A 23,628-nucleotide genomic window follows, 5' to 3' on the forward strand; every position below is an offset into this window, starting at 1 on the left:
TCAGGGCTATAAATAGAGCTGGAACGCTGGGCCCTGGAACATCGTGGGCGAAGGTGCGGCGAATGAGGGTACGGGGCCCAGAAGAGCCAAGGGTCCAGGGGCAGCACGGGCCAGCCCACACTCATGTGTGCGCACTAGGTCCGTGCAGCAGAGCAGGTCTCCAGTCGTCCTGGATAAAGGCCTAGCTCTGTCAAGCCTGTGTGGTAGCTGATGTGCAATGGTCACCACACATTAAAATAATCCACACACAGGCATCTTCCACCCCCTCAATTGGAGTTCAGGATTGGAACATCGTGTCCTTCATTGAAACATCTGTGAACTCTTGTGGAAGCAAGTCGAGGGACCGCCTATGATGATGAGTATTGTTAAAAATAGCTTTCTCTTAATTGTACTCTTCAATTTTGGCTATACAGTTCAGCATACTGTTTACTTTGTTAATTGCTTCTCCATCATAATTGCATATGTTGAGTATCAAGTTTACTATAACTCCCAGATCTTTTTCAAATTCACCCTTTGGTATTTCATTCATGGATTACTTGCGCCATCCATTTTTCTTTCAAATGCAGTACAGGTACTTTATACCTCTTCATCTTAAATTTCATCTACCACCATTCTGACACTTACATATTTTGTCAAATTCATTTTGTAGCTCTTGGACTGTCCTCAGAATCAATTGCCTTCCTAGTTTAGTGGCAACCGCTTTGCACTGGGCTTCTGAATCCAATGTAAATAAGAAACAGCAGGGAGTAGACTTTGAGACCTCTGGAAACAGGGTAGTAACTCCCCCAAAATGTTATGGAATGACTTACTTTCCTGCCGTTGTGGCCGCCATAACCTTGACTGTAGAGTACAAGTCAGAGAAAGCTATTTTTAACCATACTGTACTCAGTTGCATGGCCAGCGAGCCTGCTTGCTTCATGCTATAGGCCCTTTTAATATGCCATTTCAGGAGAGTACAGATGAGGCATCCATTGCACACGCTCCGCCAAGTACCAGCAGGTGGTCCAGTCGAAGAGGAGCAGACAGGTAGGTCTGTGTTAATGCTGTTGGACCAGGAGGAGCAGGAGTGCACCTATGGACTCCACAAAGCCAGCCTGGACCACTGCCACTTCAGATCCGATCTGTCCTGAGACCGGAGTTACTACCTCCCCTGACCTACCTTTTTCCGGCTTGGAGGCTAACCAGGCAGCCCGATATTGTGGTGGCTCACTAACTTATATTTTCAAAAAACAAATGTGCTCATCAAGGTTAGGAATGTGAGATCTGAAGAATTTATTTTAGGCATTCCATTTTAGGCACTGCTGTCAGCATCAGGCACTCCCAAGTCAGATCTAGCACAAATAAATGCAGCAGAAATTTCCTTCCACTCTGCTTCAGCCCCAATAATGTGCTTCAGCCCCAAATTCAGAAATGCACACCAAAATATCAGTGTGATATTTTTTCCATTTCACATCCTTCGGTCTGTCTGAGTGATAGAGAATTAATGCCAAATTAGGGTTGGTTTTGTACCATCAGCCCAAGTGCACTAAGAACTGCATTAGGATAGCCCAAGCATATTTCACACAGAATCCTGACAGTGAGCTAGAACAGGAGAATTCTGTCGCATCAGTCTGTGCTGAATTTGATCCCAGGTCCGAGAAAGACCAGTGTATAACCCACTATGGGATCAAAATAACATGCATATTTCAATAATAAAAACTGTAGATGCTGGAAATAAACAGCAGATCCATCACCATCTGAAAAACGATAGGTTAATGTTTTGGGTAGAGACTCTTTAAAGGGTCTACAAACAACCTGTTAACCCAGCTTTTCTCTTCAGATACTAACAGATCTACTGCGCATTTACAGAATGTTCTGCATTTATTTCTTGTTTCCATCATTTGTAGGTTTTCTTATCTCTTCATATTTTAATAGTGACACTCCACCTTTTCACCACAGAGGAGGCAATTGGATATATACTTGAAAAGGAAAAGTTTGCAGGGCTCTGGGAAAAGAACAGTGGAGTGGGACTAAGTTAGCTCTTTCAAAGAACCAGCACATGCATTGATGGGGCAAATAGCCTCCTTCTGTACTGTATGATTCTATGATTCTAGGAGGGCACTGCTTCTCCTTCATACAATGCAATCTGCTAAGGGTGACATCACTGTGGGAAACTTATACTATAAAATATTGACTCATTTTAAAAACTAAAATGTTTCAGACGAACCGGAGAACATTTTTATGGCAGTAGAAAGAAGAAAAAAAGACTTGAATTTATATAGTGCCTTTCATGACCTCTGAACATCCCAAACACTTTACAACCAATTAAATACTTTTTAAAGTGTTGTAATGTGGTAAATGCAGCAGCCAAATTGCCCACTAACAGCAATGTGATAATGACCAGATAATCTGTTTTAAGTGATGGTTGAGAGATAATTATTGGCCAGGACACCGGGGAGCACTCCCCGCTCTCCTTCAAATAGTATCATGGGATAATTTACATCCAACTGAAAGGGCAGATGGGGGCCTTGGTTTAACCTGTCATCAAAAAGACGGCACCTCTGACAGTGCAGCACTCCCTCAGCACTGCACTGGAGTGTCAGTCTAGATTTTGTGCTCAAGTCCCTGGAGTAAGGCTTGAACCCACAACCTTCTGACTCAGAGGCTAGAGTGCTACCCACTGAGTCACAGCTGGCTCTGCAGTAAATGCTAATATTTCTATAAAATATCTCTATTAATTTCCATTTTTATAAAATGATTCTTCTCATCAGGGTACAGAGGAAAGCAGCAACTGTGTCACTAACATTAGCCTCTTCTTCGGGAATTGAAGGTTCTCCAAGCCCTAGGAATTCCCAAATGTGCACCAAACTTGTTCAGACTTTATGTGCCAACACCCAGCAGGTAGTGACCAGCAATGCATCTCAGTTAAATCCGAAATCGGTTTTATAATGCCTCAGTAAATCTTGAAGTCTGGTTCTCTTCAAAGGTAATGATTTGAATGCAATGGAGTAATATTTTTATAATAAATGTAATATTTTAAGCCACAATAGAGTGCACAGATATCAACAGCTGTCCAAAACAGCAAATGTATAACTAGAATATTTGTATGAATTCCTTTTTATTGAATAATTAAAAATAATGTCCTCATGTCAATTATTCTGGATACAACTTAAAGAACCAGAATCTTCAGAAGAAGTATTTGCGAAATGTTTTTTCCACTTGTCTAGAAACAAATGATGCAACAATTTAAATTATTTTTGCATGTCATGTCAATTTGAAGAATATAATATATAATATATAAATAATGCCCCTTTAATAATGAACTTAAACTTTGAATTTATTTCATTATTACAGACACAAAGGTCCCCATTTTCTACTCATTCAGGAGCTTCAACAGCAACCGCTCCAGTGTTTACAAAGGTAAACGAGAGAGGATTCATTTATCTAGACATTACTGCTTTGCCACTCACATCACACATTTCATGGCACTTTCCATTGTTGGGACATCTCACTACCCAGTACAGAAATATAGTGCATTACCAATGTTTTCTTGTCCCAAGAAGCACCTTTTCATGTTTTGTTCGTATTTTCATGGATACACATTATGACTTTGGTGACCCTTAATTTGCTTGGTGATTGAGGTGAACTGAGGGCATTATAAGTGTGGATGGAGACTAGTGTGGTTATAAATTAGGACAGGATCTGGTTATCCTGTGCTCTGCCCCATTTGTGCAGCGCTGGGGTTCGCTGAGGAGGTTGGACATAGATCTTATGGAAGGAGGCAAGACTGACGAGCTAACGTCACCTGTTGGAATTCTCAATAGTCTTACCTCTGGTGTCCCCAGTATACAGTAAAACTGCATGAAGTAGACATACAATACTTTCAAGTAGGCAGAGGTGGGGCCCACCAGATTCTGAAAGGTAGGTTACCTAACAGCAGCCAATCGCAAAGTGATCAGTTGCTGAAAAAAAGCGGCCTACTTTCATCCATCTTTAACCGGACCTGCCGGCACTGCTTCCCAGCCAACACCACTACTTCCAGTGCCTCATGGATACCCCAGGTGTACACTACTGGGACAGGGAATTCTAATGGGGTTAGAAGTATAAATGTTTAGCACAGAAAGTCTTGTTCTGCCTTTGTTATGGAATTGAACATGATCACGGAATTTCAGCTCCCTTGTCTTTGTCTCCTTGGGAGGAATTGATCTGGTCGTTATATGAGGCAAATCACAAACACATTCTTGTTGAATTAATTTACAATGTTACGACACGTTCACCCATATGAGTATTGCTGAATTCCCGCAGTGTACCATGTAGCTTAAAGGGTGACTAACCACAATGGTAAGGGCAAAGGTCAATATTTGCAGAATCTTATTAGCTCTTGGTTACCAAAATATAACTTGGGGGACTAATATTTCCTCTGTTTCTGTGCTTTCTGTGCTAAACATTTATAGGCAGTGGAAGTAGTGGTGTTGGCTGGGAAGCAGTGCCGGCAGGTCCGGTTAAAGATGGATGAAAGTAGGCCGCTTTTTTTCCTATGTTACTATTTTAGTGGGCTTCTACTATTTTGATGAATAGAGATTGTTAGTCTTGTTACAACTGTTCTCATAAATATCTACCTGACACTAAATGCTTAAAGGTCAAGTTTTATCATTCGATTCCATATGGAAAACAAGAGGACTGAAAGCTCTTGTAATCTATTGTCAAACCACTGAGCAAAAGATCTCCTGCGTTAATGTGATTCACATTCCCTTTAAAACAATACCTACTAATGAAAACCGAATAAGTGCTTGTGAAGCTTAATGTTTATAAAGGCATATATGACATTCCAATTCTCCCTCACTAGATTCCCTATGTGAAGGTATGTCAGAAGTGGTTGGGAAATGATATGTGCAGCTTCAGAGAAACCTCTAGGGGTTGAGGGCAACCCTTGGAAAGCAGCCACTGCTCAAAGTTATTTTATGTTGATATCCAGTGCTGGCCATATTATATCATGTGTCACACTGTTTGGAAAACAACTAATATCTCAAACTGCATAAGAACATAAGAACATAAGAATTAGGAATAGGAGTAGGCCATCTAGCCCCTCGAGCCTGCTCCGCCATTCAACAAGATCATGGCTGATCTGGCCGTGGACTCAGTTCCACTTACCAGCCCGCTCCCCATAACCCTTAATTCCCTTATTGGTTAAAAATCTATCGATCTGTGACTTGAATACATTCAATGAGCTAGCCTCAACTGCTTCCTTGGGCAGAGAATTCCACAGGTTCACAACCCTCTGGGAGAAGAAATTCCTTCTCAACTCGGTTTTAAATTGGCTCCCCCGTATTTTGAGGCTGTGCCCCCTAGTTCTAGTCTCCCCTACCAGTGGAAACAATCTCTCTGCCTCTATCTTGTCTATCCCTTTCATTATTTTAAATGTTTATATAAGATCACCCCTCATCCTTCTGAACTCCAACGAGTAAAGACCCAGTCTACTCAATCTATCATCATAAGGTAACCTCATCTCCGGAATCAGCCTAGTGAATCGTCTCTGTACCCCCTCCAAAGCTAGTATATCCTTCCTTAAGTAAGGTGACCAAAACTGCATGCAGTACTCCAGGTGCGGCCTCACCAATACCCTATACAGTTGCAGCAGGACCTCCCTGCTTTTGTACTCCATCCATCTCACAATGAAGGCCAACATTCCATTCGCCTTCCTGATTACCTGCTGCACCTACAAACTAACTTTTTGGGATTCATGCACAAGGACCCCCAGGACCCTCTGCACCTCATCATGTTGTAATTTCTCCCCATTCAAATAATATTCCCTTTTACTGTTTTTTTTCCCAAGGTGAATGACCTCACACTTTCCGACATTGTATTCCATCTGCCAAACCTTAGCCCATTCGCTTAACCTATCCAAATCTCTTTGCAGCCTCTCTGTGTCCTCTACACAACCCGCTTTCCCACTAATCTTTGTGTCATCTGCAAATTTTACTACATTACACTCTGTCCCCTCTTCCAGGTCATCTATGTATATTGTAAACAGTTGTGGTCCCAGCACTGATCCCTGTGGCACACCACTAACCACCGATTTCCAACCCGAAAAGGACCCATTTATCCCGATTCTCTGCTTTCTGTTCACCAGCCAATTCTCTATCCGTGCTAATACATTTTCTCTGACTCCGCATACCTCTATCTTCTGCAGTAACCTTTTGTGTGGCACCTTATCGAATGCCTTTTGGAAATCTAAATGCACCACATCCATCGGTACACCTCTATCCACCATGCTCGTTATATTCTCAAAGAATTCCAGTAAATTAGTTAAACATGATTTCCCCTTCATGAATCCATGCTGCGTCTGCTTGATTGCACAATTCCTATCTAGATGTCCCGCTATTTCTTCCTTAATGATAGCTTCAAGCATTTTCCCCACTACAGATGTTAAACTAACCGGCCTATAGTTACCTGCCTTTTGTCTGCCCCCTTTTTTAAACAGAGGCGTTACATTAGCTGCTTTCCAATCCGCTGGTACCTCCCCAGAGTCCAGAGAATTTTGGTAGATTATAACGAATGCATCTGCTATAACTTCCGCCATCTCTGTTAATACCCTGGGATGCATTTCATCAGGACCAGGGGACTTGTCTACCTTGAGTCCCATTAGCCTGTCCAGCACTACCCCCCTAGTGATAGTGATTGTCTCAAGGTCCTCCCTTCCCACATTCCTGTGACCAGCAATTTTTGGTATGGTTTTTGTGTCTTCCACTGTGAAGACCGAAGCAAAATAATTGTTTAAGGTCTCAGCCATTTCCACATTTCCGATTATTAAATCCCCCTTCTCATCTTCTAAGGGACCAATATTTACTTTAGTCACTCTTTTCCATTTTATATATCTGTAAAAGCTTTTATTATCTGTTTTTATGTTTTGCACAACTTTACCTTCATAATCTTTCTTTCCTTTCTTTATTGCTTTTTTAGTCATTCTTTGCTGTTGTTTAAAATGTTCCCAATCTTCTAGTTTCCACTAGCCTTGGCCACCTTATACGCATTGGTCTTTAATTTGATACTCTCCTTTATTTCCTTGGTTATCCACGGCTGGTTATCCCTTCTCTTACCGCCCTTCTTTTTCACTGGAATATATTTTTGTTGCGCACTATGAAAGAGCTCCTTAAAAGTCCTCCACTGTTCCTCAATTGTGCCACCGTTTAGTCTGTGTTTCCAGTCTACTTTAGCTAACTCTGCCGTCATCCCACTGTAGTCCCCTTTGTTTAAGCATAGTACGCTCGTTTGAGACACTACTTCCTCACTCTCAATCTGTATTACAAATTCAACCATACTGTGATCACTCATTCCGAGAGGATCTTTTAGTTGGAGATCGTGTATTATTCCTGTCTCATTATACAGGACCAGATCTAAGATAGCTTGCTCCCTTGTAGGTTCTGTAACATACTGTTCTAAGAAACAATCCCGTATGCATTCTATGAATTCCTCCTCCAGGCTACCCCGTGCGATTTGATTTGACCAATCGATATGTAGGTTAAAATCCCCCATGAATACTGCCGTTCCTTTTTCACATGCCTCCATTATTCCCTTGATTATTGCCCGCCCCACCATGAAGTTATTATTTGGGGGCCTATAAACTATGCCCACCAGTGACTTTTTCCCCTTACTATCTCTAATCTCCACCCACAATGATTCAACATTGTGTTCATTCGAGCCAATATCGTCTCTCACAACTGATCTGATATCATCCTTTATTAACAGAGCTACCCAACCTCCTTGCAGTCGCAAATGCAGTCGCACAATTCTAGGTACCATGGGCTTTGGTTTATGAACTTTAATAAAAAAGTAGAGATGTTTAGTAGAATGCCTGAAGAAGGTGTCAACAAATTAGTTTAGCCATGTCCTGAGGACTCTCAACCCTCAAAAATCTTAGGGAAAAGGCCAATTTAACTGAAAAGTCTTGTTAAAGAGCATTCATAGGAACTCAAACAGCATTCCAGAACTACATAGGCACATCAAACGATGCACATTGCATGCAAATCGTCATTCATAAAAATGGCGCATGACTTTTCTGGCTCTTTTGCTTCCCCAAACTAAAGATTTTCGTGAAGTGTTTCCTTAAGGAAGTGTTCTCTACATTTCATGGTTTAGTTTATAATGTGACTAAGTAAAATAATACGCTGTCTTCTTGTAGTGTGTGCAGGATGTTACATCACCAAAAAGTCAGTTAGTTGTAATGGAGTGCAGAGTCCAGGGTTCCTCACCTTTAAGCGTGCAGTGGTACAAGGAGGAAAAGCTAATCAAGGACTCTGCAGATTTTCGAATTTTAAGAAAGAGTAAGTGATATCATATTACATTTTCCAAAGAATCTTTGTTTAAAATCAGTATGAAATGACTAATGATTCTTTTTGAAGGTATGAATGCATCTAGTGTATCTCCATTTCCTCTTAGTAGCAAAGTGACTTGGACCACATAGTGACTTCACCCTAAAGGGTCAGCAGCTTTTCCCCACTGCTAACCACCGCTACCTATTAATCCCCTACTTTATGGAAAAACTACATTTCTTCCCCACCTCCCCAGAAAAAAATACAAATGTTACCTCTGTAACCCTCAGTGCCTCTTCTCAACAGATTTCACTCTAGCTCTATTTTAAAGATTACAATTGAGCCGAATTGAAAAGGTTACGTTTTACCATTCGATTAGATATGGAAAGCGAGAGCAATAATGGCTCCTGTAATCTTTTGTCAAGTTGAAAAAACATTTCTAATGTTCACCATCTGTCTATTCAGCATGCCCATTATTCTACTTTGAAAATTCATTAAAGAAAAGTTTTCATAAAGAAAATGCTACTTTAAACTTCTTGCACAGTGTAAGAACATTTCTTCCCCAGCACACAGATGCAATTCTGGCTTGCTAATTCAAAAACTTGACTTAAGAACATTTAAATTAAAATATGAGTCTTGTAAACTATGTATCATGTTAACAAACAAATTCATGGGATGAAGGCCCATTTACCCACCTCATTGAGTTCCTAATTTCAGCATCATTGGTTTGTGTGGACATCGCGCATGGGTCAAGGGAAGATAAAATCATCATTAACCCGCTCTTATGAGATTCCCAGCATGCATGAGAGCAGTATTGTTGGACACTGGCCAACCTCCCTCCTTTTCTGATGCTGAAGATGCGTGATGTAGAATAAAAGAAAGGGGAAGGAAGTGTATCCTTTTATTTATTTTTTTTTAAATCGACTTCAGTGGAAAGGAAAATTAGTTGGAGTGTATAGTGGGCAGCCGAACTGCTACCACCAGTTTACTGCCCCGCTAAGAGTGAAAATGACCCCCATTGTCTTTGCAACTTGGAGCATTAAATCATAGCAGTAAAATGTAGTCTACACAACTCTGCAAAAAATTGTCTAAAATCTATTAATTAATATTATTCAGCTGTACTAACAATAGATTACAGCTGCCTGATTTTCAATGAGCATGCAGCATTGTAATGGCACAAAAGAGAGAGGAAATTATGGAGTTCGTGACTTAAGCCATTACTTATGCCACGTCATATTTTCCTGGAACTTTTGCACTGTTCTGCCATCACCCTCGCCAAAAACAGTAAGAACTTAATTATCATAGTTCCACCCTCCCATTCAAATCAATGGTGAGAACTTAATCATCATAGCTCCACCCTCCCGATTGTCCTGGATTAACATTCGTTTTCACGCTGACGCCACTTAGACGGCAGAATAATTGTGCTGATGGCCTGACAGCGGCGTGATTTGTTGTTTCTAGATCAGATCCTTTAAACATATTTTCAATGCCCGCAGAAAATTTATAACCAACTTTAGCAACAGCAATTGGACCAGAAATCTTACATTTAGAAAACAGTGCTCAGTGAGTACAACAGGCACAGTTTCCAATTTAGGATCACCCTCGTATATCCAAGATGCCTCGATTGCCACTCCTTCCGCCCAGCTCTCTCCCGTTTCCAGTTTGAATTGGGGTAGTGCCGATTGCCAAGCCTGCCTGTTATGTAATGATGTGTGTATCATCCCAGTACCTTAAATGTATTGTAAGTACTATGCCACACCACAGAGGGCGCTGTGGTGGGAAACCTGGAAGTACCTGCAACAGGCACTATATAAGGCTGACCACCACACCTGGGAGCCACTCTGGAGCTGAACAATAAAGGACGAAGGTCACAGCAGTTAGACTTACACCAGACCGTGTGGAGTCAGTGATTTGTGTGCTACATACACCACATTGGCAACGAGGAAGCGGACGAACTCCACGCAACCATGGCTACTCTGGGCTCGCTAAAGGATTTTACCATGGGCACTGATTGGGAGGCCTTCATGGAAAGGCTCGAGTACTACTTCACAGCAAATGACCTGACGGAGGACACATACACAATGAGAGATAAGCGTAAGGTGATACTGCTCTCCAGTTGTGGAGATAAGGTTTACTGTCTCTTCAGGGATTTGCTGGCACCCGGGAGCGCCAGGGACAAGTCATACAAGGAGCTAACTGAACTCATTCGTGATCAGTTGAAACCGAAGGAGAGCATCCTCACGGCCAGATACAAATTTTACCATCACTGCAGACCTGAGGGCCAGGATATCACCAAATATGCTGCGGACCTCAGGAGACTCGCGGCGCCGTGTGATTTTGGCGCACACCTTGACGAGGCGTTACGGGACGTTTTCGTTATGGGGATTGGCCACGAGGGCCTCCTTCACAAGCTGCTGGCCACGGAACCCACAGTCACTCTGACAAAGGCCATCACCATCAGCCGGGCACATATGACCTCGACTTGCAGCACCAAGCAAATGATCCACACAGTCTCGAACCCGGCAGGCACTGTCCACAGGATAGCGCCCACCACGGACAAAACTGCAGAACATGGCTCTGCCCGGGGTAGAGAGCACGGACCTTGTGGTCCTGGAACTCAGAGTCTGCTGAGGGGGGCCAATCAAGCAGCACCATGTTGGCGTTGTGGAGGAAGCTATGGGGCTCACCGGCGCAGGTTTGCGGCGTATACGTGCAATACCTGCCACGTTAAAGGCCACCTTCAGCGTATGTGTAAAAGAAATCGGACTCACCATGTGGCTGAGGAGATGGGGGATGATCTACTGTTCAGCGAGGAGCAGGCAGAAGATGATGAGGTGTTGGGACTGTACACGTGTACCGACGATTCGCCCCCAGTGATAAGGGAAGTAAAAATCAAGGGAGTCCCAATGAGTATGGAAGTGGACACGGGCTCGGGTCCGTCGTTGATGAGTCGGAGAACTTTTGATAAACTGTGGATTAACCCAGCTGCGCGACACAAGCTGGTCCCGGTCACGGCGAAGCTGCGTACCTACACCAGGGAACTAATACCTGTTCTGGGCAGAGCGATGGTGCAGGTATCCCACGGGGACGAGACGCACGGTTTGCCTTTGTGGGTCATTGCAGGCGATGGGCTGACGCTCCTTGGCCGGTGGTGGATGGGGACGGTCCGTAGGAGCTGGGAAGACTTCATCACTCCACAGGCTGCTGCTCCCCGGGGTGCTGCCGTGCCCCGGGTCCCCAGAGAGCAGCGCCGACCGAGCTGGAGCTGCAGCCTCAATCCACCCACAGGTAAGCCCCAGCCCCGGACCTCACACAGAGATCCTGCAGCCCCAGCCCCCACAGGCAAGCAGCCCTGCAGAGAGGGGCCTAGTGGCGGGGGGGGGGGGGCGGGGGTGGGTGAGCCGGCGGGGTGCGAGGGATCCAGGATGGCCGGTGGATCGGAAGAGCCCCACCGAGGAAGTAGCTGTCGGACAGGCCCCGCCGAGGAGCTGTTAGCGTCGGGCGGCGGCAGCAGCTGGAGGTCGGCGGCCATGGCAGTCGCAGGGGAGGCCGCTACGGAGGCCGCGTGGGAGGCGGCAAGTGCAGCCGCTGGAGAGGCCACGATGGCTGCAGGAGAGGCGGCAAGTCAGGTGGCAGCGGGGGGAGCGGAGGCTGCGACGGCGGAGGGCATCCAGAGCGGCGGAGAAGAAGATGGCGGCGGCATCGCATTCAGAGCAGCAGAGCATCAAAGATGGCGGCGCCCAAGGAGAAGCCTCGTGGAATCCTCCTGCATCAAAGATGGCGCCTTAAAAAGAAAATGCACCCGGGAGTCTTAAAAGGGCCTTACCAAGAGGTGGTCCCCACAAAGGACTTCTGTAAGACAGAGCGAGTCTAAAATGAGCTATGTTAATGTGAGATGGCGAATTTATAATAAGAATTAATTTTTTAATGCTAAATGGCCACTGTATTTGTGTAAAATAATGGATGAAGTACAATTAATGATAAGGGCTAACAAGAAAATCAAGGATCCATTACCAGTCAATAACTAGTTAATGTACCAGATAATATGTACCACACTAACGCGCTGTCCATGCCTACCTGCCTTCCGTTGGACAAGTGTGATGTTATGTAATGATGCGTGTATCGTCGTCCTGCGTCCTAGTGGGGGGGGGGGAAGGTGATGTTGTGTAATGATGTGTGTATCGTCCCAGTACCTTAAATGTAATGTAAGCACTATGCCACACCACAGAGGGCGCTGCGGTGGGAAACCTGGAAGTACCTAGAACAGGCACTATATAAGGCTGACCACCACACCTGAGATGCACTCTGGAGCTGAACAGTAAAGGACGAAGGTCACAGCAGTTTGATTTACACCAGACCGTGTGGAGTCAGTGATTTGTGTGCTACATACACCACACTGCCCAACTGTTCCTGCTTTATTTAGAGTGATAAAGTTAGTCTACATCCCACTCAATTATACCCACACACACACACACACATACACACACCATTGTACACATGATCCTCTTGGTATCTTCCATATTAATTGAATCACTGGACAGGGAATGAATCTTAAAGAAAGCTAATAACTGATTTAATTTGATTCAATTACTGATTGCTAATTTTAACTTAATTTATAATTATGATATTATTTCGTTTTATATAATTATAATTAATCTTCATTATACTGATTTTACTATTGTATACTCCTTATTGTATTATTTACAATGTAATTTGAATTTCTTTTTTTTTAGTTTTTCGCCTGTGTCTATCTGTGAGCACATTTTGGCTGCCGCTTCGGACCCAAGCCTTTAACTTCTTTTTAAACTTCCTTCTCATGCTTTTTCTCTCTTTCCCTCAATGGTCATTATCTAACATGTTGTAAAATTGTTGTGAAGCGCCTTGGGATGTTTTACTACGTTAAAGGCACTATATAAATAAAAGTTATTATTATTTATTATTATTATTTACATTTGCCATTAGCAGCACCGCTTTTGATTCACTGCTATGCTTGCTGTGGTGTATTCTAATAAGCAATGCAGAAAAATATGGAGTAAGTTATCAACGATGAGATTGGCACGCTAGATGGACAAATTTAATGTGTCGCCGTCAAATTCGCCATTGCAGAAAAATATGGGACAATAACTTAATTCCAATGCATTCCTGCTATGCACTGGTGCATTACAATTACAACCACGGAAAAAGTAGATTCACAGAGTATGGGAAGTCTGAATGGATATTTTCTTTGCTGGGTACAAAACAATGAAAATCGCAACACTTCTCCAAATATGCACCAGTGCCACTGTGAACTCTGAGATTATCAAGGTCACACATTTGGAAATTTTAAAAACTACTGCCAGGATTGAAAGCCTGATGTCAGTTCCTAAGTGGTTGTTATTAGTAACACAGCTACACAGTGCCATTAATTAAAAATTAATGTCAGAAAAACTATGTGCCACCAGTAATGGGAAGAGTCCAAATATAATGCATGGTTTACATAATTCTACTCTTCATCAGTATGTAAATTGTCACAGTAATGCTGGTTTGGAGCAGCATATTATTAACAGATTTACTGACACAAGTCAATACAATTTATAAATATTTTGTCACTTCTCAGTAATTTCTGGAATCTTATTTATAGAAAATAACATTTATTTTCCATTTTTCTGTTTCACTTGTGTGTCCAACCTGTAGAGGCATGTTTAACAGCAGTACCTGGTAAGCAGTTTTTGTATCAAACATTATTAATTTAACTGAAACAAATGGATTGTATCTAAATTAAATATGTTTGGTGATTTTATTTCTATTACTAAGCAGAATTATTACTGTTGGCCATACAATGACCACCTGCCTGGGCAGGGATTAGGCTCCAGTTATTGAGAGTGCAAAGGAGTGCATAATTAACCAATTACCACACACTGCTAAATTACTGTTGAGAGGTAGTGACTTGTGGAGCTATTACACTGAAGCCGTGTGTTAATATTGTTGAGCTTATTAGTAGTGACATAATGAAACTTCGTCCAGTACTGTTTAAAAATGGCAATCGGGGTCTCGAGTACATCATAGGACTCCAATTTACTTATTAAAAGGGCCTAGCCCCTGACTCAGACAGATGCTGGCGACGTCCAGCGGTAGCCCCTTCCATAGTTTATATCGGATGGATCAGGAATGGGGGCGTAGCCGTAGTTCCAGCATTTGGTCATTGAAACAGCACTTTCTTTGCTTTCTATATTCTAATGGCCTGGATTTTGTAGTCAGCAACAAAGTGGCGGCATTCACCGCTGACTTCGATAAAAGCTGTCCACAAAGATCTAGCGATCTCTCTGGTGTGGATTTTAACTTTCCTGGTGTTAATTTCATTCTGGCACCACCAATAGAGGATCTCCAGCGTCCAGCAACAGTGATATCAACAAGCAGACTGAACAGCCAACTGAAGAATTCTTGCCAACAGCAAACCAGGAAGTATAAAGCACTGATTATCCTTCGCTTTTTAATCATTTTACAGAGAGTGAAATAAAGATTGGGACTTACATATGGGATTAAGGTAGAAGCTGAAATACCATAAAAAAAAGTTTAATTTTTTTTTTATTATTTTAAAAATCTATGGGAATTTTTATCATAATGGAGAAATTTAATATACCTCAAATATAACATAAGTTTTTCAGGGCCAGAGGTTGTTCAGCAATAATTTTGACTTAGTACACAGTTAAAACCCCAGTTACACCTCATTCAACAAGGCTTAACTTTTTGGGGGGTTTTATGGCGAAATTAGAGTGCAAAAAGTGGAAGTTCACGTCAATGTAAGTGTTTTGTAAGATTTCTACCTGCGAGGACTTCAACAGCGTATCCTGTGGCGGAGTGGGGAATCACTGACAGCAACTTCTGCATTTCAGCGTTTAATTGTTCATGTGTGGACGCCAGAAATTGCTGTCAGTTTCACAGAGTATTGAAGGCAAAAGCTGACAGTTTGGTCGTCATTACAACCACAAAAATCCAGGCCATTGTGTTGAGAAATCATTGAGTAAAAGGTGGATTTGGTTCCCATGTGCTACTTCAAGGATGTAAAGGCTGTTTAGCGTAGTTAAAAAGGCACTGGCCATAATCAGTTATTCTCTTGCTCCATCTGATAATCCATTACGTGGTCATTATACTGAAAGATGCATTTCAGGCAAGTGAAACTAAAATTATGGTTCATGAATGCTCTTAATTTCACTGCAAAACCATAGGCAATGCTCAGTTAATGGTTAAAGAACATAACAAAATAAGAAATAGGAGCAGGAGTAGGCCACCTGGCCCCTCGAGCCTGCTCCGCCATTTGACAAGATCATGGCTGAACTGATCATGGACTCAGCTTCTTTTCCCTGCCAGCTTCCCATTACCCTTAATTAGCTTATCGCTCAAAAATCTGTTTATCTCCGCCTTAAATGTATTCAATGATCCAGCCTCCACAGTTCTCTAGGGCAGAGAATTGCATAGATTTACAACCTTCTGAGAGAAGAAATTCCTCCTCATCTTAGTTTTAAATGGGCGGCCCCTTATTCTGAGACTATGTCCCCCAGTGCTAGTTTCCCCTATGAGTGGAAATATCCTCTCTGCATCCATCTTGTCGAGCCCCCTCATTATCTTATATGTTTCGATAAGATTACTTCTCATTCTTCTGAACTTCAATGTGTATAGGCCCAACCTACTCAACCTATCAAGTCAACCCCCTCATCTCTGGAATCAACCTAGTGAACCTTCTCTGAACGGCCTCCAATGCAAGTATATCCTTCCTTAAATAAGGAGACCAAAACTGTATGCAGTACTCTAGGTGTGGCCTCACCAATACCCTGTACAGTTGTAACAGGGCTTCTCTGTTTTTATACTCTATCCCCCTTGCAATAAATGCCAACATTCCATTTGCCTTCCTGATTACATGCTGTACCTGCATACTAACTTTTTGTGTTTCATGCACAAGGACCCCCAGGTCCTTCTGTACTGCAGCACTTTGCAATTTTTCTCCATTTAAATTATAATTTGCTTTTCTATTTTTTCTGCCAAAGTGGATAACCTCACATTTCCCACATTATACTCTATCTGCCAATTTTTTGCCCACTCACTTAGCCTGTCTATATCCCTTTGCAGATTTTTTGTGTCCTTCTCACAATTTGCTTTCTCACCCATCTTTGTATCATCAGAAAACTTAGCTACATTACACTCGGTCCCTTCATCCAAGTCATTAATATTGATTGTAAATAGTTGAGGCCCCAGCATCGATCCCTGCGGCACCCCACTAGTCACTGTTTGCTAACCGGAAAATGACCCATTTATCCCGACTTTCTGTTTTCTGTAAGTTAATCAATCCTCTATCCATGCGAATATATTACCCCCAACCCGTGAACTTTTATCTTGTGCAGTAACCTTCTATGTGGCACCTTATCGAATGCCTTCTGGAAATCCAAATACACCACATCCACTGGTTCCCCCTTATCCACCCTCACCTCAAGGTTCCAGCCTCAAAGGACTCCAGCAAATTTGTCAATCATAATTTCCCTTTCATAAAACCATGCTGACTCTGTTTGATTGAATTATGCTTTTCCAAATGTCCTGCTACTGCTTCCTTAATAATGGACTCCAGCATTTTCCCAATAACAGATACCTAACTGGTCTATAGTTTCCTGCTTTTTGACAGCCTCCTTTTTTAAATAGGGGCGTTATATTTGCGGTTTCCCAATCAGCTGGGACCACCCCAGAATCCAGGGAATTTTGGTAGATTACAACCAATGCATCCACTATCTCTGCAGCCACTTCTCTTAAGCCCTTAGGATGTAAGCCATCAGGTGCAGGGGACTTGCTCGTCTTTAGTCCCATTATTTTACCGAGTACAACTTCATTAGTTATAGTGATAGTTCCTCCCTCCCTACAGCCCCTTGATTATCCACCTTTGGGATGTTTTTAGTGTCTTCTACCGTGAAGATCGATACAAAATATTTGTTCAAAGTCTCTGTCATTTCCCTGTTCCCCATTATTAATTCCCCAGTCTCGTCCTCTAGGAGACCAACATTTACTTAAGCCACTCTTTTCCTTTTTATGTACCTGTAAAAACTCTTATCATCTGTTTTTATATTTGTTTATATATAGTTTACTTTCATAATCTATCTTCCCTCTCTTTATCATTTTTTTTAGTCATTCTTTGCTGGCTTTTAAAAGTTTCCCAATCATCTGGCCTCCCACTAGTCTTGGCCACATTGTATGCCCTTGTTTTCAATTTGATACCAGCCCTTATTTCCTTAGTTAGCCACGGATGGTTATCCCTTCTCTTTCCTACAGTCTTTCCTTCTCATTGGGATATATTTTTGTTGAGAGTTATGAAGTATCTCCTTTATTATCTGCCACTGCTCATCAACCATCCCATACTTTAATCTATTTTCCCAGTCCACTTTAATCAACTCTGCCCTCATACCTTTGTAATCTCATAGAAACATAGAAACATAGAAAATAGGTGCAGGAGTAGGCCATTCAGCCCTTCTAGCCTGCACCGCCATTCAATGAGTTCATGGCTGAACATGCAACTTCAGTACCCCATTCCTGCTTTCTCGCCATACCCCTTGATCCCCCGAGTAGTAAGGACTTCATCTAACTCCCTTTTGAATATATTTAGTGAATTGGCCTCAACTACTTTCTGTGGTAGAGAATTCCACAGGTTCATCACTCTCTGGGTGAAGAAGTTTCTCCTCATCTCGGTCCTAAATGGCTTACCCCTTATCCTTAGACTGTGACCCCTGGTTCTGGACTTCCCCAACATTGGGAACATTCTTCCTGCATCTAACCTGTCTAAACCCATCAGAATTTTAAACGTTTCTATGAGGTCCCCTCTCATTCTTCTGAACTCCAGTGAATACAAGCCCAGTTGATCCAGTCTTTCTTGATAGGTCAGTCCAACCATCCCGGGAATCAGTCTGGTGAATCTTCGCTGCACTCCCTCAATAGCAAGAATGTCCTTCCTCAAGTTAGGAGACCAAAACTGTACACAATACTCCAGCTGTGGCCTCACCAAGGCCCTGTACAACTGTAGCAACAGCTCCCTGTCCCTGTACTCAAATCCCCTCGCTATGAAGGCCAACATGCCATTTGCTTTCTTAACCGCCTGCTGTACCTGCATGCCAACCTTCAATGACTGATGTACCATGACACCCAGGTCTCGTTGCACCTCCCCTTTTCCTAATCTGTCACCATTCAGATAATAGTCTGTCTCTCTGTTTTTACCACCAAAGTGGATAACCTCACATTTATCCACATTATACTTCATCTGCCATGCATTTGCCCACTCACCTAACCTATCCAAGTCACTCTGCAGCCTCATAGCATCCTCCTCGCAGCTCACACTGCCACCCAACTTAGTGTCATCCGCAAATTTGGAGATACTACATTTAATCCCCTCGTCTAAATCATTAATGTACAATGTAAACAGCTGGGGCCCCAGCACAGAACCTTGCGGTACCCCACTAGTCACTGCCTGCCATTCTGAAAAGTCCCCATTTACTCCTACTCTTTGCTTCCTGTCTGACAACCAGTTCTCAATCCACGTCAGCACACTACCCCCAATCCCATGTGCTTTAACTTTGCACATTAATCTCTTGTGTGGGACCTTGTCGAAAGCCTTCTGAAAGTCCAAATATACCACATCAACTGGTTCTCCCTTGTCCACTTTACTGGAAACATCCTCAAAAAATTCCAGAAGGTTTGTCAAGCATGATTTCCCTTTCACAAATCCATGCTGACTTGGACCTATCATGTCACCATTTTCCAAATGCACTGCTATGACATCCTTAATAATTGATTCCATCATTTTAACCACTACTGAGGTCAGGCTGACCGGTCTATAATTCCCTGTTTTCTCTCTCCCTCCTTTTTTAAAAAGTGGGGTTACATTGGCTACCCTCCACTCGATAGGAACTGATCCAGAGTCAATGGAATGTTGGAAAATGACTGTCAATGCATCCACTATTTCCAAGGCCACCTCCTTAAGTACTCTGGGATGCAGTCCATCAGGCCCTGGGGATTTATCGGCCTTCAATCCCATCAATTTCCCCAACACAATTTCCCGACTAATAAAGATTTCCCTCAGTTCCTCCTCCTTACTAGACCCTCTGACCCCTTTTATATCCGGAAGATTGTTGGTGTCCTCCTTAGTGAATACTGAACCAAAGTACTTGTTCAATTGGTCTGCCATTTCTTTGTTCTCCGTTATGACTTCCCCTGATTCTGACTGCAGGGGACCTACGTTTGTCTTTAGTAACCTTTTTCTCTTTACATACCTATAGAAACTTTTGCAATCCGCCTTAATGTTCCCTGCACGCTTCTTCTCGTACTCCATTTTCCCTGCCCTAATCAAACCTTTGTCCTCCTCTGCTGAGTTCTAAATTTCTCCCAGTCCCCGGGTTTGCTGCTATTTCTGGCCAATTTGTATGCCACTTCCTTGGCTTTAATACTATCCCTGAATTCCCTTGATAGCCACGGTTGAGCCACCTTCCCTTTTTTATTTTTACGCCAGACAGGAATGTACAATTGTTGTAGTTCATCCATGCGGTCTCTAAATGTCTGCCATTGCCCATCCACAGTCAACCCCTTAAGTATCATTCGCCAATCTATCCTAGCCAATTCACGCCTCATACCTTCAAAGTTACTCTTCTTTAAGTTCTGGACCATGGTCTCTGAATTAACTGTTTCATTCTCCATCCTAATGCAGAATTCCACCATATTATGGTCACTCTTCCCCAAGGGGCCTCGCACAATGAGATTTCTAATTAATCCTCTCTAATTACACAACACCCAGTCTAAGATGGCCTCCCCCCTAGTTGGTTCCTCGACATATTGGTCTAGAAAACCATCCCTTATGCATCCCAGGAAATCCTCCTCCACCGAATTGCTTCCAGTTTGGCTCGCCCAATCTATGTGCATATTAAAGTCACCCATTATAACTGCTACATCTTTATTGCATGCACCCCTAATTTCCTGTTTGATACCCTCCCCAACATCACTACTACTGTTTGGAGGTCTGTACACAACTCCCACTAACGTTTTTTGCCCTTTGGTGTTCTGCAGCTCTACCCATATAGATTCCACATCATCCAAGCTAATGTCCTTCCTACCTATTGCATTAATTTCATCTTTAACCAGCAATGCTACCCCACCTCCTTTTCCTTTTATTCTATCCTTCCTGAATGTTGAATACCCCTGGATGTTGAGTTACCAGCCCTGATCATCCTGGAGCCACGTCTCCGTAATCCCAATCACATCATATTTGTTAACATCTATTTGCACAGTTAATTCATCCACCTTATTGTGGATACTCCTTGCATTAAGACACAAAGCCTTCAGGCTTGTTTTTTTAACACCCTTTGTCCTTTTAGAATTTTGCTGTACAGTGGCCCTTTTTGTTCTTTGCCTTGGGTTTCTCTGCCCTCCACTTTTCCTCATCTCCTTTCTGTCTTTTGCTTTTGCCTCCTTTTTGTCTCCCTCTGTCTCCCTGCATTGGTTCCCATCCCCCTGCCATATTAGTTTAACTCCTCCCCAACAGCACTAGCAAACACTCCCCCTAGGACATTGGTTCCGGTCCTTCCCAGGTGCAGACCGTCCGGTTTGTACTGGTCCCACCTCCCCCAGAACCGGTTCAAATTCCCCAGGAATTCTAATCCCTCCCTACTGCACCACTGCTCAAGCCACGTATTCATCTGCGCTATCCTGCGATTCCTACTCTGACTAGCACGTGGCACTGGTAGCAATTCCGAGATTACTACTTTTGAGGTCCTACTTTTTAATTTAGCTCCTAGCTCCTTAAATTCGTTTCGTAAGACCTCATCCGTTTTTTTACCTATGTCGTTGGTACCAATGTGCACCACGACAACTGGCTGTTCTCCCTCCCTTTTCAGAATGTCCTGCACCCGCTCCGAGACATCCTTGACCCTTGCACCAGGGAGGCAACATACCATCCTGGAGTCTCGGTTGCGGCCGCAGAAACGCCTATCTATTCCCCTCACCATTGAATCCCCTATCACTATCGCTCTCCTTTATTTAAGTTTAGGACACTGGTTTGAGAACCAATTTTCTCACCCTCCAACTGAATTTGAAATCCAACCATATTATGGCCACTCATTCCTAGAGGATCCTTTACTATGAGATCATGTATTAATCCTGTCTCATTAATACTGTAAATAACCATTTTTAACCTAGTAAGTTAAGTATTTACTCAACTGCATAGTACCTGTAGTGATATAAGAAAAGAGGAATGCAGATCCAACCATGATATTGGGATTTTGTGAAAATGGGAAATTGAAAGATTGGGCTCATCGGAGGTTCTTTTAACTGTTATCATTGAGTGAAAAACCAGGAGAAAGTAGATCCTTTATAATCATTCTAGAAATCTATTCTTGAAAATGTCACAAGATTGCAAACATGGACATAATGAGAAAGCTGTAAGAAATATTCTGTACTCAACTAGTTAATGACAGAAGTACTCAATGGCATTAAAATGCCTGTAATTAGGACAGATGTGCAAAAATTGCTAAGTGGCTGGCAGAGTGATTTGGTTGCTCCGTTTTCCATTTTATAACTGTAATTATGTCCATTTAGATTCAGACATGAAATATTCAGCAAAATCACTTTCAAAATTTATATTTATTATAGAAGAGGTTTGCACACTGGTCATTACAGAAGCTTTTCCAGAAGATTCGGGGTTGTATAATTGTGTTGCTACCAACCGGAATGGCGCAACTTCATGCTGTGGCCAGCTCACTGTCTATTCAGGTACAGTATGTTCACCGCATCAAATGACTGTGGCCTGAACTCAAAACATTAAACAAAAATGCATACCAGTCACAGTACAATAGCTTGCACATGTAATGCCAAGGATTAACATTTCTATAAAATTAACCCCATTTAAAGAGACTTACAAAAATATAATTTGCAATAAAATATAGCAATTTATAACCAACTATAATTTCTGATCAAGATACAAGATCGCAAATTAAAATAGTAAACTTATTATGTGGGCACAGTAACTAGAATTCGAGCATTCTATGAAACCATATAAAATTACTAAACCTGGGGCAGAATGGTTCTAGTTGCTATGTGTAGCAATATTGGCCAGATTTTGTGGGTCCGTTGACAGCGTATGCACGCACCATCACAAGTCCTCAGAATGGTCCGCACGATCCGGGTTTCTGCTTGTGCTGCGCATGCGCGAAAACATGCAACTTGCAATCTGTCGAGTTTTCCTTAACAGATCGTACGCATGTGTCCCAAAAACACTTTTGCTGGCGCAAAACTATTGCCCAGTGAATGGCCATGAAACCCTTAGGCCTACTTTTACCAGCGTAAAGGTTAAAATAAATAATAAATAGAAATTAAAAAAATTATTAACACATACAAAAATATTTTAAAATAGTTAATGTAAATTTTGGGTGAGAATAAAAAAAGTTTTTATTATTTTTGAAAAAATGTAAGTTTTATTTTAAGTGCTAAATCAAAGGGACTTTTAATTAGTTTGGAATATGGGAATATATATTTTTTTATTAGAATTGTGTTTTATTTGGGGATTTCTCATAAGCTTATGGGGATTCCGTTCGTAAATGGAATTCCAACAAGCTTATGAGGAATCCCCCTTTCAAATTGGTTGGCCTGGCTTACGTGATCCCAGGGACTCTTCCGAACTGCTTGCGTCCCTGGAATCTGTGGGCCTTTACACAGGCGTACGCCTGGAGGCCTAGAACCCGAAAACTCCGAAGCTCCGGAGCCACCAGGTACTTCTGGATTTTTTTTCGGGTCGGAGTCATATTCTTCTGGTACGCCTCCGACTGCAAATTCAGGGCCATTGTAAATGCATTCAAAAGGCTGTTTGCAATTCACAGCACATAGTGACCTGAGCAACTCTCCTCCCCCATTGTGTTGTGTAGCTGCACTCATTGAGATCAAGGTAATGATATGACAGCATTAAGGCATCTTTAAAGGATATATATTATTTTTCCAAAAAATCAGGTAATTTAATACAATATGCATGTTCAATGTTTGTAACATTTAATGTAGAGCAGCTGAAACATAAGAAATTAAAGCATGATATTAGATGTAGAGTTGCCTCTAGTTTTATATTAATTATGAAGGCAACATTTTCCATCACGATTTATTCACTGTGCTATCACTGATATTGTACATTGTCCTTACTTTTTCTCTTTTTACTTTATTTCTTTTTTTCCATAGAGCAAAACATTTAACAAGCTACAGTGAACATGTATCCTAAATTTCTAAAGCTGGCATTTTTTAAATCTCCAGCTGAATATTGGGAAACATTTCTCCCCACCTTTCATATCCAGTGTCAGTATCAAGC

The 23,628-nt window shown here is 42.3% G+C and overlaps 1 protein-coding gene across 12 annotated transcripts in view; it reads left to right on the plus strand.

Moving 5' to 3' along the window:
* LOC139262937 (myotilin-like) overlaps nucleotides 1-23,628 on the plus strand; it is a 156,394-nt gene that overhangs the window by 42,413 nt on the left and 90,353 nt on the right. For 4 of the 12 annotated variants that reach the window (XM_070878259.1, XM_070878271.1, XM_070878270.1 and 1 more), the window contains 5 exons: nucleotides 2,751-2,880; nucleotides 3,334-3,399; nucleotides 8,159-8,300; nucleotides 13,962-13,985; nucleotides 21,933-22,052. The exons of 1 other annotated variant lie outside the window; for it this stretch is intronic. In XM_070878259.1, the coding sequence (XP_070734360.1) occupies nucleotides 2,751-2,880; nucleotides 3,334-3,399; nucleotides 8,159-8,300; nucleotides 13,962-13,985; nucleotides 21,933-22,052 (482 nt within the window). Of the gene's footprint in view, nucleotides 1-2,733; nucleotides 2,881-3,333; nucleotides 3,400-8,158; nucleotides 8,301-13,961; nucleotides 13,986-21,932; nucleotides 22,053-23,628 lie in introns of those variants that run through there. 7 more of the 12 variants (XM_070878264.1, XM_070878262.1, XM_070878263.1 and 4 more) reach the window with 5 other exon arrangements.

The sequence above is a fragment of the Pristiophorus japonicus genome, chromosome 4 (genome assembly GCF_044704955.1).
Source record: "Pristiophorus japonicus isolate sPriJap1 chromosome 4, sPriJap1.hap1, whole genome shotgun sequence".
NCBI lineage: Eukaryota > Metazoa > Chordata > Chondrichthyes > Pristiophoridae > Pristiophorus > Pristiophorus japonicus.